Consider the following 14,326-nt stretch of genomic DNA (forward strand, 5'->3'; position numbering starts at 1 on the left):
AATGATTAGAACTGATTTCCATGTTGCCCATGGAGTGAGGATTGGCACACTCAGGAAGGAAAAAGCAAACAGCAAAGAGAAACCATTCGAGTTAGAAGAGAAAATCAAAGCCCAGTGAGTTATTTTCTTAGTAGTGTCTGTATCACCTGAAGTACTGCCAGCGGTGTTCATTCTGGTCCTCTTCGGAGAGCTCCTCCACACCAACTCTGGGCAGCAGAAGAAGGAAATGTGAATATGATAGAACAACACAAGTACAGGAGCTCTGGCATCTGACCTGGACCATGTCCATGAAGAAAGGCTATCTCACCTTCAAGAGAAATTCTTAGTCCCTGTTTTGGTCAGTTCTGGGATGGAACCTAAAGTCTTAAAAACACTATGTAAGTGTCAACCTTGGAGCTGCATAACAACTTTGCTTGTCTCCGTTCTCTAAAACCCAAGAGGCAGTGAAGTTGCTAAATTTAAAGTAGTAATGTTAAGAGCTAGATCAAATGAGGAACAATTGACAATGATGTTAAACCTCTCAAAATATAACACAATAAGATCAGATGAATAAATGTACAGTATATAAAATTAATCTACAAAAATTTCAGGAGTTCATCTGTTTCATAAAGCAAGATGTGTTCATAAAAAAGAAAACAGAAAACTGTTCCTAAACAATGAACATATATTTTGGAGTATTTGTATATTTTATACATAGTTAACAGGAAGAACAAAACCCACTATATTACCAAAAAAATATCCAATACTTAGAAGACAAAGACAGCCACTTTTTTCTATATAAGCAAACAACATTGTTCACTGCTTCATTCTGAAGGCCAGGGACCAAACTCCGACTCTTCTTTTTCCTTTGAAGTCTCTGGCTTGAAGTGGCCTTTCACTTTCCTTAATGATTTCTGGATTATTCAGACAATATTAAACCTTACCATCATGCTATAATATGGTTTTACAAACTCAGCATTATGGGCTTTTGAATCCACAATAACTATTTGTCATGGGGAGCCATTCTCCTGTGCACTGTGGGATCCTGCGTTCTACTTACAGGATGCCAACAGCAACAACCCCATCTGCCCCAGGATATGGTAACCAAAAAGATGTTCACAGATGTCTTCCAGGCAGCAAAATCACCCTTAGTTGAGAACACTGCACTAAATCATGTACTCTAGATGGAGTAATGTCATCCCTATGGATGTGAAAACTCGTTCCTGTGGGACATATACAAAAATAACCCCCTAAAACACATATTGGTAAGTTTGAAATCATCCAAAAGCATAAAATATAAAGAGATATAGCAAACATCTGATTAAATTTTCACTGCAGTTAATTGGAAAAATTGAGAAATATTATGATAGGCAATGCTCAAAATTCTCATTTCATTGTATCCCTTGAAAAATGCAAGAGATCATAACTCCTTGTAAGGTGATACTTTCAATTAGTTGCATGGTCAGAATAAGAATATGCCTTAAGCCATACTCTCTAAATTACTATAGCATATTGAAAAGCTGTAACAAATACCAGGAAAACAAGCCAGGGTTTCTTTAATGTAAGATTTATTGTTGCTTGGGTGACTGTAATATTATAAACAGCTAAAATTTAGTAAGTGAGTGCCATGTATCAAACAGCATATTTAATGAGAGAATTGGGGGGGGGGTTCTGGAAGTAGTGGTGAAACCAGGGATAGAAATGAGGGCCTTGCACACACTAGGCTAACATTCTGTCATTGAGTTGTACCCTATAGCCCCTAGTGCAAGAATTTCTCATCATATTTACTGTAATCACATTTTATCAGCACAGTATGATTGTCACTATTTAATTGGGGAGAAAATTGAGAGTTAGAGATAAAATGACTTGCCTACAATCACAAAGGTAGAAATAGGCCAAGTAGTGGTAACACACACCTTTAGTCCCAGCACTTGGGAGGCAGAGGCAGGCAGATCTCTGTGAGTTTGAGGCCAGCCTGGTCTACAGAAGGAGTTCCAGGATAGCCAGGACTGTTACACAGAGACACCCTGTCTCAATAAACCAAAAACCAAAAACCAAAAAGGGTCAAAATGGTAGAGGCACAACTCCTAGACCTGTAGACTCAGGGACCCATTATTCCTGCTAAAATACTACTTCTAAGTATAAGGTTGCATCTTTTTAAATACCAACTTACAAACACTGTTACATAAAGAGCCCAGGATTTCTTCTCATCTTTATACTTTATGCTATCTTGAAGAGAATTTTACCATAAATCTCAGTCTAATAGAATTAATACCAGAGTATTCTTACTTGCCTTTGAATAATTGTATTACTTCCCTGTGGGATGCAAAGGTTATCTGTTCATTTGGCTAGCTGGATGTATGTCTTTCTATTATGTCCCTACCCAGTCCTCACTACCACTTCATGTGTGTACTCCAAGAGAACAGTCATCATGCCAACATAACATTTTTTTGGGCTATATATGTTCATCTGTTGATATAATTTCATAATCCCTCCAAGTTGCCAAAATTATGTCCTTTGTGAATAACAGCACTTATTCAAGAGACAGAAAAATATACAGTTTGTATATTAACTAAAATGTTGGAGCATTTCCCATATCTTAAAATATCAATCATAAAAAATTAATTTAAAAATAAAATTTAGACTTATGAACCAAAGTGACCTGGCCTTGGAATTGTAGTTGTATTTATTTTTTTCTTCATGAACAGACTTGAAGTTAGTCCTGGTCAAGAAATCACAGCTAGCCAGGCATGGTGGCATACATCTTTACCTTTACTTCCACCCAGCATTCTGGAGGCAGGGGTGGGTGGATCTCTCTGAGTTTGAGGACCAGCCTGGTCTGTATAGCGATTTGCAGGTCAGCCAGAGCTATGTAGAGAGACACTGTCGAAGGAAGGAAGGGAGGGAGGGAAGGAGGGAGGGAGTCACAGCTAACCTCTAGTTATTTACAGTAGAACTCCAAGACCTGCCTTGGTCCTACTTCTGAGCAGCTACCTAACCACTCACTCATCAGCAGTTGAAGAAATAAGGAACAAGTAAGAAAGTAAGCTCTGATTCTACTGAGTTCACAGGGTTCAAAAGCCCACAATGAGTATCAGGGGATTTCTGAGTCAGTTTAAAATAAGAAACTGGTTACAGAAATTATGTGAGGCCACCAAGTAACATCATAAGCCACAAGCCAAGAGAAACCAATCACTCTCATTACCTTATTTTGGAAGGAACTTATTTTGATGCAATTTCTGTAAATGTCAGTGTCTATACTTAAATAATCATTACTTAAACACATTTGGAAAAATGTGTTTTTTTCCAGATACAATGAGCTGGCATCATATGTATTTTTCAACAACAGTACATGTTGCTTCACTCGGGTGTCTAGGTAGAGCTGGGCACAAACAATAAAGATGGAAATAAAATATAGGAGCAGAAATCAGTAAAATGAAAATCAGATAAACAGTATAGTAAAATAAATGGAATAAACAAGGAATTTTTTAAAAAGCAACAAAAAATGATTACATAAAAAAATCTAATAGCTGGGCTTGGTAGCACACACATTTAAATCCAGCACTGGAGAGACAGAGGCAAAGTTTGTGAGTCCTATGCCAGCCTGGTCTACATAGTGAGTTCCAGAACAGCTAGGGCTGCATAATGAGACCCTATGTCAAACAAAAAAATTTAAAAAAACAAAAAACAGTAGGCCCAGAAATATCTAAAGAACAGTCACTATATGTCTTAGTTAGATTTACCATTGCTATGACAAAAAACCATGACCAAAGCAACTTGAGGTGGAAAGGGTTTATTTCTATCACAGTTCCATTTAACACTTCATCATCAAAAGCTTTAGGGCTGAGCAAAGTATCCCAGATAGGCTGAGTCTATGATGCTGGGCTGACTCCCCAGGGGAGACCTTGCCTTGGAGGAGGTGGGAATGGGGGATGGATTGGGGGGTGGGCTGGGGGGAGGGAGAAGGGAGGATGGGGGAATCCTTTGCTGATCTGTGAAATTAAGTTAATTATAAAAAAATATTTTTTAAAAAGCTTTAGGGCAGGAATTCATGCAGGGCAGGATCCTGAGGACAGGAGCTAATGCAGAGGTCATGGAAGAGTGCTGCTTACTGGCTTGCTTCCTATGACTTGCTTATCCTGCTTTCTTATTGAACACAGGACCACTAGCCCAAGGGTGACACCACCCACAATGGGCTGGGCCCTCCTCCAATGATCATTAATTAAGAAAATCTCTTACAGCTGGATTTTATGGAGGTATTTTCTCAATTGAGGTTCCCTCCTCTCTGATGATGATTCTAGCTTGTGTCAAGTTGACATAAAACTAGCCAAAACACTATGAATAACAATAACTTGACAATCTAGATCAAACTGATAAATTTCACAAACTATCAAAGTTCACTCAATATAAAATATATAATCTGAATAGCCTCATCAATTACGTAGTTTAAAGATTTCTGAAAAAGTAGTCTTCAGCCAAGATGAGAGTTCAGAACCTTGGGCTTACACAGGGACACATGCTCAGCCTGGAAGGAGGGGACTGGACCTGCCTGTACTGAATCCACCAGGTTTAAATGAATCCCCAGGGGAGTCTTGGCCCTGGAGGAGATGGGAATGGAGGGGAGGGGCTGGGGGGAAGGTGGGGGGGGGGGCGGGAGGGAGGAGGACAGGGGAACCCATGGCTGATGTATAAAATTAAAACACCTAATAATAAAAAGAAAGAAAGAAAGAAAAAGTAGTCTTCAGACCTATATGGTTCCACTGGGGAAGTCTACCAAAAATAAAAGAAAATAACACCAAGTATAATGAAGAATAGAGAACACATTCCAATTCATGTTGTAAAGCCATATTACCCTGATACCTAAAGCAGACAAATGCATGCAAAAAAAAGAACTACAGACTATATAACCCTGTGAACACAGAAAAATTCTTAAGCAAGTATTTGCTCATAGAGTTAAGCAGTATTAATGCATATATTAAAATAATATACCATAACCAAGTAGGGTTTATTTCAGAAAAGCTAGACTGGTTCAGTATTTGGAATTGATGAGAGTAAAGAGCTAAACAAGAAAAAGTATATGATCACACCAACTGATGCAGAAAATGCACTTGTTAAAATCCATGCCCAGCCAAGACAAAAACTCTGAGAAAATAAATATGAGGACCAACAAGTTGGCTCAGTGGGTAAAGGCATTTTTTGCCAAGCCTGATGACCTGAGTTCCATCCCCAGGACACACATGGTAGAAGAACTGACTCCCAAAAACTGTCACCTGGTCTACAGTCTACACATATGTGTAATGGTATGTGTGTCCTGCCACAAAATAAATGGAACATAATTTAAAAAAGAAATTAAACTAAACATGAGATAGAAATTTACTCAATCTGATGATGAATATCTACAAAATCCTTATAAGTTGTTATGACACCCAATGATGAAAAGCAATATGTCCCTTTTAATTTTAGGAGCTGTGTGAAGATATCCATTAACACTACTTTTATTAAACATAGGACTGAAAGTCAGCCAGAGCAATAACATATGAAAAGAAAGCTGAAGGTACACTGGTTGGTTGAAAAGGACAGCTCATAGACATAAATGTAAGCTATAAAACTAAGTGTTTAACAACAAAGTAAAAAGTTTCAAGAGGGTTTGGTGAATTTTCAGACATAGCACCAAATATATGAGCCAAAAAAGACAGATTACAACTCTTCAAATTATGACTTCTAATCTACGAAAGACCCTACCAAAAACACTTCAAGACCAAGCTACAATAAAGTGAAAAAACACTTACAAACCATGTTAACTTTCAAAACATTATATCTAGAATAAAAACATTTCAAAAATCAATAACAACAAATAACTCCAATTATAAACCAAAAGACTTGAATAGACAGTCATGAAAGAAAAGGATGTAAGTAATAGATAAGCACATGAAGAGATACTCAGCATCATTAGCCACAAAAAAGAGATGCAAATTAAGATCAGGAAGAGACAGCACCACACACCTATTAGAACAGCTAGAGAATGCAAAGCAGCACTACTGAGGATACCAGGAACGCAGATCCTCATATGTCACTAACACAGCAACTCTGGGAAACTATTCAGCAGTTCCTTAGAAAATTAAATACTCATTTTCTATCTCATCTGGCAAGCATAGTCCTGGATATGTATCTTAGATATATGGAAGCCTACACTGATATAAAAACTTACCCAGAAATGTTGACAGTAGCTTTATTTATAATAGTCATAAACTGGAAACTAGCCAAATGTTCTTCAAGGTGTGAATGGTTAAACAAACCCTCATACATTCATGTCATGGAGTATTATCCAGAAATAAAAAGGAACAGAGAGACTACTGACATGTACAATGGCCTATGTGGATCTCCAAGGCACTGTGTTGAATGGAAGAAAAAGCCAATCTCAAAAGATCATATGCTATAAGATCTGAGCTCCTTAGTTATCAAAATGACAAAACTATAGAGATGCAGAAAAAATTCGAGGCTGCTGGAGTAAGGGACTGGTGAGTGTAGAAGGTAAGTATGATAAAGGATGGAGCTAAAGACATATTTCTGTTGGAACAATTCTTTACCTTGAATACAGTGGTGCTTGCAAAAACATTATATGTAATAAAATGGTAGAGAACCACACACACAAACCCACATCAGCTCCTGGTGTGAAATGGTACAATTATGCAAGATGGAAGCACAGGGAAATATGCATAATGTATTCCATAATGTTCTATAACTATTTCAGAATAAAAATTATGCTGCATAGCTTTTATGCTCTGAAATATTCTGGCTCACATATCAAAGAAACTTGAGAGAGGTTTCCCCGAATTTGACAATTCAAAAAACTCACATGGCATTAACAATGAAGAACAGTGAAACTGAGTCTTTTCTAGAATACTAATAATAGCAAATTTTGATCACCCATGCTCCAAAGACTCATTTTTATTTCTCTATGTTATCTATGGACAACATGACAAAATTACATAGTGAAGGGACCAAAAAGTAGACACATCACAAAGCACAAAAGAAGTATTACAGGAACTGTTGGTTTTCGGCTCACTCTTTACCAGCTCCTGCCTAGTTGAGCCATCACATGCTTCTCAGAAAGCTGCCCACATATTCTGCTCTGGGTAAGACTATTTTAATAGCCCTCTTTTTGAAAAGATCATGAGGAAGTGCAAAACAGTCAACTCTCTACTCTCAGTGGAAAATCATTTCATTCTATTTGTACTAAATATGTTTTGGGGTTGTAAAAAGAAAAGCACTTATGAAATAGAATGAAAATGCACATGATTTAATCTGGCCCTGAACAGTAGGGACCTGGGAGACCAGACGATTCCTGAGGGGCCTGGAACTTTTATACAATTTAGGGAGTTGTTTTAAATTACTCATATAAAGTCAAGCATAAATGAGAATGTTTTCTGAATACATAAAAGTGAGTTATGAATAGGATGAGAAATTAATTATGATAGACTTCAATGTTTTCAGAAACTCCTGACAAGTTATATAATATTATTCAACATTTTCAAAAGTACATGATAAATACAAATATCACAGAGTCTGAGAACATTACAAAAGTTTATTAGTTGCCTGATATCCAACAACTGTGTCCAGGGGGTGATGCCCTCTTTGCTTTGTGTACTCAGTTGGCCCTCCACATGTGCAAGCTCTGTGTGGGGGAATTCCATCAATCTCAGATTAAAAAATCCCCCAAACTGCTTCTATACTGAGCATATAGACCTTTTCTCTTGTCATGATTCCCCAAACAATATGGCACTACAGTTGCTGACATAGTATTTACATTGTAGGAAGTAGCAAAGGCTTTTAGAAACCATTTAAAATATTTAAGACGATGGGCATGGGTTCTGGACAAACACTACCCCATTTTTATAAGGGCCTTGAGCATCTGCAGAGTTTATTATCCACAGGGAGTCTTGGAACAACATTTTCAAAGAACCAATTATATAGTTGTGCCTATATTGTGATGTTGTAAGTGTTCTGTAGGTAAGGAAAGGATTAAAGAGGTTAGACGATGAGGATGTGTCTTACTGGTACAGTTCTTGCCTAGCATGCTTGAAGCCTTGAGCTCTATCACTAGCATCACAATTAAAAAGCCAGATATCTTGCATTTGTTCTTAGTTACATGATGGTGGGTTACAGTTTTTAACGCATCTTTGAAGTCTATGTTCTTATGCAGCTTACTACAATTCCTGAGAATAGCAAAAAATGAGAAGCCTGGAACTTTTATGCGTTTAGGGGGCTGCTTTAAATTACTCACAAAATTAGGCATAAGTGTGAATATTTTCTGAATACATAAAGTGAATTTTTATGAATGGAATGAGAAATAAATCATAATAGACTTCCAAGTTTCCAAAATTTCATGGTAAGCTATATAGTAGTGCTCAATATTTCAAAAGCCCATGATAAATACAAATATCAAGGAGTCTGAAGAAGTTACAAAACTTTGTTTGCTAGCAGTCTAACAATACTCTGTACAAGATGAACACCCCTATTCCAAAAGTCTGTCAGAAAGTAACTTCACAGGTCACTGAATGCAAAGACTCTCGATCGTACACAGGATCAACCACCTGTCTTATCCTCATGCTACTACAAAGAACAGAGACAGTATCATCTGATGTCTCAACTTGAATGCCACATGACTATAATTTCTTTCTTCAGGTTTATATTACCAAGGATGGACTGTGCTTTTTTTTAATCCAACCCTTAGTATTAATGCTAGGAAGTTGAAATTCTAAACACCACAAATTTTATGAGGAGATTAGTCTTTAGCACCACAACCCTTCTTACAGATAGATGGCACAGTGGACAAGCCTTGGCAAGATTTCCTGAATTCCAATCCCACCTCATCCTCTTAAAACTCTGTAACCTAGAGCAAAACCATTGTTCTGTGTCTCATTTCTCCAATTCTAAAATAGAGATTGTGGTATTATCTCAACTGTGGAAATGTTGTGAGAACCATATCTTAATATGTATGCATGAAAATGCAAATGGCACCTGCAATGCAAACATGAGTGAGGACCCTGATGGTCACCAAGAAGCCCCTGCCTTGATCTGCAGTCTGAGACATACTAGCTCAGAAATGGCATAACTGGCAGTGGCCAAACCTAGGAATCCCTGCCTACCATCAGTATAAAAGCCTCAGGTAGAAGAGGCTAGTCTCTCAAATCCTGTTTCTCTCCTCTGAAGTGTGTAAGAGCTCCAACTGTCTTTGGTATTCTACAGTCCAGAGGGAAAATAAACTAAAGACCAATAGAGAAAGATATACTGCCCCCTTGTGGTTCTTTAGAGAGTGACTCTTCAGGCATTTACATTACCCAAGTGCCTCCTTGATGGGTTGCAGTCACTCTGTGCAGACATGAAACTACAACAGGTGGCCAGAGAACCTCCAGTGACACAGAATACAGAGGCAGAGCTTCACACTTGGATGTGGAAGGCCCTGGAAGTACTCTGGCATAAGGCTTCATTTAACCTGAGGAAAACTGGAGATCAAAGACCTGAGGGGTCAGAGATCAGTCATTACTGGGCTATGGGTATCTGGACTCCTGCTCCAGTCAATGTCTTTTTGATTAGATGGTGTTGTAAATCACAGTATAAAATCCAAATGTTCTTTAAAAAAGAAAATTCCTGAGTCTGTGTGGTAGTTTGAATGTAATTAGCCCCCACAAGCTCACAGGGAGTGTCACTATTAGGAAGTGTGGCTTTATTGGAGTAGGTATGGTCTTGTTGGAGGAGTGGGTTTTGAGGTCTTATATATGCTCAAGCCATGCCCAGTGTGCCAGACCACTTCCTGGTGCCTGAGCAATCAAGATATAGCCCCTCTCTACTCTCAGCTCCTTCTCCAGCACTATGTCTACCTGCATGGTACCATGCATGGTGGCATGTTGACAATGGATTAAACATTTGAAACTGTAAGCAAGCCAATTAAATGTTTTCCTTAATTAGAATTTCTGTGGTCATGATGTCTCTTCACAGCAATAGAAACCCTAACTAAAACAGTCTGGGTGTGAGGACACATGCCTGTAATTCCAATGCTTGAGTAGTAGATGCAGAAGGATCAAGGAAAAATAAAAGAAAAATCAAACTCAGGTCAACAATCCTCTATCCTGGCAAAGCTACAGACCACACACAAAAGATGTCATGGAGCTATAACTGATGAGGGTTACATAGAAAATACCATCTTTTTTTTTTTTTTAATACAGAAGCAAGAAGACACATGGCATACAAATTCCTAAGAAAGCAAAACTCTATTTGCCTCTTTTGATTTCTGGCTAAGGAGCTTCTTCTGCCCTAGTAAGAGCCAGCTCATCCTAGTTTCCTGTGTATATTGATAATTCTATTTAAATATTTTTTTTTAGAATTCATTGACACTTTTATATCCTAAAAAACTCAATAGTCCAAATTTTAATTTAAAAAAATCTAAAATGCACCCCCTACACATACACACATGCACTACTTAAACCAAAAGAATAAAAACCTTTCACAAGCACAGCCTGCACAGCACTTTGAGCATTCTCAAGAACTGTGACAACTGACATATTTAGACACAAAATTGGCTTGGTTACAAACTGACCTTATATTGAGCCATGACAACATGGGTGTGGTGCCTCCACCAATGACCCATACAGTGAAGAAGACAATGAGCAGCGTGGTTGTGAACATCATCTGGCGAGCATAGGATGCTGTGTCACGGATGGCAAGTGCAAATGCCATTGCTCCCCTCAGGCCTGTGGGGACCAAACAGGGAGAGCTGTTGATGAGGGAACCTAATGACAATTCCTCAAATTGCACTGCCACTGCTTGAGAGCCTGGCTCCTTAACCCAGGTAGAAGCTCCTTAAAGGTATGGATGGTCTTCTAGTTGGGAGTCTCTAGCTCAGGCCCCATTTCGAGCCCCACCTAGATGTTCTGCTAAGGGCTCAGCCAGCTACTCCCATTCCAGACTCTGGCCAAAGAAAGCCTGCCAAGCAGCTGCTCCTCGCCCTAGAGGGTATTTAAGGCTCCCTCCCTGGGAGCAGCCTCATGATTTCCCCTCTTCCCCTGAATGCTTTGCTCAGATTAAACCTGGACTTTTATTTGGCTTGATTGGCTTATTGCATCAGCAGAGTTACCCACTACCAGGAGATATTTTACTTATTACTACTTCCCTTTGAAACTGGCTTTCACAGAATTCCCAGCATGAGAAGAAAAACACAGCACCACTTTGTACAGCACACTCTAGAGTACTAACTACTCTTACTATTTAAATGATTCTCCTGCTAGTGAGCTAAAAGAAAAAGAAACTTGCAAAATAACAAGCTCTCTAAGTCTTCTAACTAAATAATACATAGTCAACAGACACATTGGCTGAGTATTAATATGTTCAAATGCACATTTGTGGAAAGCAGGGCAGTATTTTTCTTAGCAAAGGAGGGAGTACCTCATGGAAAAGTAAAAAGACAGGTTGACCTATAACAGGATTTTTGAGACAGGGTCTTATTTAGCCCAGGCTGGCCTCAAACTCAATATGCATCCAAGTGTGGCCTTGAACTCCTTATCCTTTTGCCTCCCCCTTCCTAGTTTGTGATTACAGATGTGTGCTATAAGCCCCGTTTATTATATTTTAGTCATATTATCATTACTTGCTAAATAAAATTTATTCTTTATATATATTTCCTTTATATATATTATATAATGTATATATTACCTGAAAACATCATCATGTGCTGAAAATTCCAGCCAATCTTATGCCTTCTGCCCAAGTTGAGGAAGAAGGAGAGTGGGTAGATATGTGCAGCTCTGCCCAAGAAGATGGCAACCTGACCACCAGGTGAGGTTAAGGACCCAACAAGATTCCAGAATGGCACTTCAAAACACTCTGGTTGATCACAGGATTTTAGGAATGCTGTGATGCAGGCAGCTGCCCAAAGAAATCAGAATGCCTGGATTCCCCATGGAACAATGTCCCAGCAACAAAATGGAAATCATTCGACCAACTTTCCACGTTTAAGCTCATTAATTTGCAGCTTATAAACACATTGTTGTAGCTTTTGAGCTGGTATTGACAGATTCCTTGACTTCTCTAAAACTGATCCAGAACTAATATAAAGTACCATAGCAAGAATGGGGACTGAACAACACATGCACTATGTTGGGGTCCACTGGAAGGAAAACGACAAGAAAGAAAAATAATTCTGGAGTCAAAATGTAGAAACTTTGCTGGGAAAAAGCCAGCAAGCTTCATTTGCAAGAAAGCATTAGGGACTTCAATCAATTCTCAGGGAGCACCCAAAAATAGAAGAGAAGAAACCTCCAGTAGTCTTACCACAAAGAGACATTCACTCACACAAATGAACTCAGAGAAATCTCTGCCTATGTAGCTTAAATGTCCTTTGGGGATGTAAGAAGTAGAAAAGGATGAATGTGAAAAAGGAACTCTACTGTGAAAAGCAAAGAATTCAGGGAAACCAGTCATCTTTCCCTTGCCAAGTTTAAACAGCACCCAACAGAGAGCTGCACAATTCCCTGGTCAGAAAAGGAAACTCAGGCAGGAGCCAGCAAACAGAGAGCTTCCGCCAAGCAATGCACCAGCTGCAGGAGACACAGCTGTTTCAGACAGAAACCAGGGCCAAACTATCTTCTATTTCCTCCAGGGTAAAGTGTAAACTGTTTTCCTGCTCTTTTTGTGTTTCTTCCTTTCCTTGTTTGATTTTGTTTTTTAAAAAAGGAAATGGGTAGTCCTTGTAATGCATATTCTATCTCAGAGGTGAAGGGAAAATCCTTAAGTGGTCAGCAGCCTTTTAGGATTCCCAGAGGATGTGGCTCACTCAGACAACAGGCCCTGTTCTGTAAACAAGGCCTTCCTCCCACTATCTCTTCCAGGATGCTGTGCAGGAAATACAAATCAGAGCAACATGCTAAGTCTGAGTGAAGAAAACCTAACCCAACAGATTCTAAGCTGCTCCTCTAGTGAATGTGTGAAGCCACTAGTAGGAACTAGGTAAGATTCCAGCACTGTCACTATCTAGCAGCTAAGAAGGGGTAGCCCCCTGCATTCTTGCACATGAAACAAAAATCCCAGAAGAGAAAAATACTGTTTTTTAGATAACGTTTTAAGAGTTAAGGATTCCCATGAGGTCTCAAAAAGGCAAAACAAAACAAATAAGCAACAATAAACAAGCAAATGTCCAGCAATAGGGATAGGATCTTGAAATCCAGGGCCAAAAAAGTTTACTTTAATAAAAATATTAGTACCTAAGACCAAGTGAGCCAAACCCTCAGCCACTGAGCCACTGCTAGGCACTCACATCCATCCTTTCTAAGCCAAGCACCCAAAGTTTCCCCTCTCCAAATACTGTATTCCCAGTCGCTGAAGTCAAAGAACTAGGCATTTTGTCTTTTCTTCTCCTTTCTTCTTCCTTCCCTCTAATCTTATCTGTTCCTCTTCTCTCCTCTCCCCTCTTCCAAAGCCCCCTTCCTTCTTGTTTTAGAAAATCAAAGGTGTCTCTGCCAACATAATCCACAGCAGCAGGGCAGCCTGAGTGAAAGCATGGTCACTGTCCACACACACACAAGGGCAGCATGGGGTATGGCTGGCCAAGCTGGACTATGCAGCTGGGAGAGAGGGGGAGGGGGGGTTGGAACCTTCTAGTCTTTAAAATCAGGAAACTTCCTGTGTTACAGGTGACATGGCAATGGCATGTCAAAAATAATTCTGGGGACTGACATGGTTACTGACTTTCAAATCTACTCAGGACAGAGCTCTACAAAACAAATAATAGCCTATCCAGCACTAGCTTAAAACAGAAAATACCATTAAAATGCCAGTCCTGGAAATCAAGCTTTAAGAAGCTTCCCTGCAAATATCCTGAACTAGAGCTGACCAATTCAGAACAGAGACAGTAATCAAATGATTATTCTTAGTGGTTAGACAGCTTTCCCAGCAGAGGTTACCTCTCAGTCTACAATGTGGAATAAGAAAAGGATACAAAAGCACCAATGATGAAAACTGGGCTGAAAACATGCTTCTGGAAGGTGAATAGTGCCAGGCCCATATAGGAGAAGATGAAGTTCTCTGCCAGAAAGTGTAACACCTCAAAAAGCTGCATGAAGAAGGGAAGAGGAGGCTGTAAGCTCTGCACACCTCTTGCTGTGATACTTGGCAGCTCAGCAGGCTCAAGGGCCTCTCTTACCTGCTTGCTTCGACTTCTCGATTCTACTGACAGATTGTTATATGTATAATGAGCTTGTGTAATCCCACAGAAAAGGACAGCTACAACACCTGTCAAAAGAGTTTCTAAAAATCAGTGGGAAAGAAGAGGCAAGAAAAAAATTCGACTGACAAG

At 39.2% G+C, this 14,326-nt stretch overlaps 1 protein-coding gene across 6 annotated transcripts in view; it reads right to left on the minus strand.

The window, feature by feature from the left end:
* Nucleotides 1-14,326, minus strand: part of Slc9a7 (solute carrier family 9 member A7) — a 204,564-nt gene that overhangs the window by 84,305 nt on the left and 105,933 nt on the right. For 5 of the 6 annotated variants that reach the window (XM_036175266.1, XM_036175269.1, XM_036175267.1 and 2 more), the window contains exons 9-13: nt 14,174-14,262; nt 13,970-14,083; nt 11,689-11,800; nt 10,577-10,730; nt 147-206 (exon numbers count right to left, since the gene is read on the minus strand). In XM_036175266.1, coding sequence (XP_036031159.1) covers nt 147-206; nt 10,577-10,730; nt 11,689-11,800; nt 13,970-14,083; nt 14,174-14,262 — 529 coding nt within the window. The remainder of the gene's footprint in view (nt 1-146; nt 207-10,576; nt 10,731-11,688; nt 11,801-13,969; nt 14,084-14,173; nt 14,263-14,326) is intronic. The other variant, XM_036175268.1, reaches the window with a different exon arrangement.

The sequence above is a fragment of the Onychomys torridus genome, chromosome X, assembly GCF_903995425.1.
Source record: "Onychomys torridus chromosome X, mOncTor1.1, whole genome shotgun sequence".
Classification (NCBI taxonomy): Eukaryota; Metazoa; Chordata; class Mammalia; order Rodentia; family Cricetidae; genus Onychomys; species Onychomys torridus.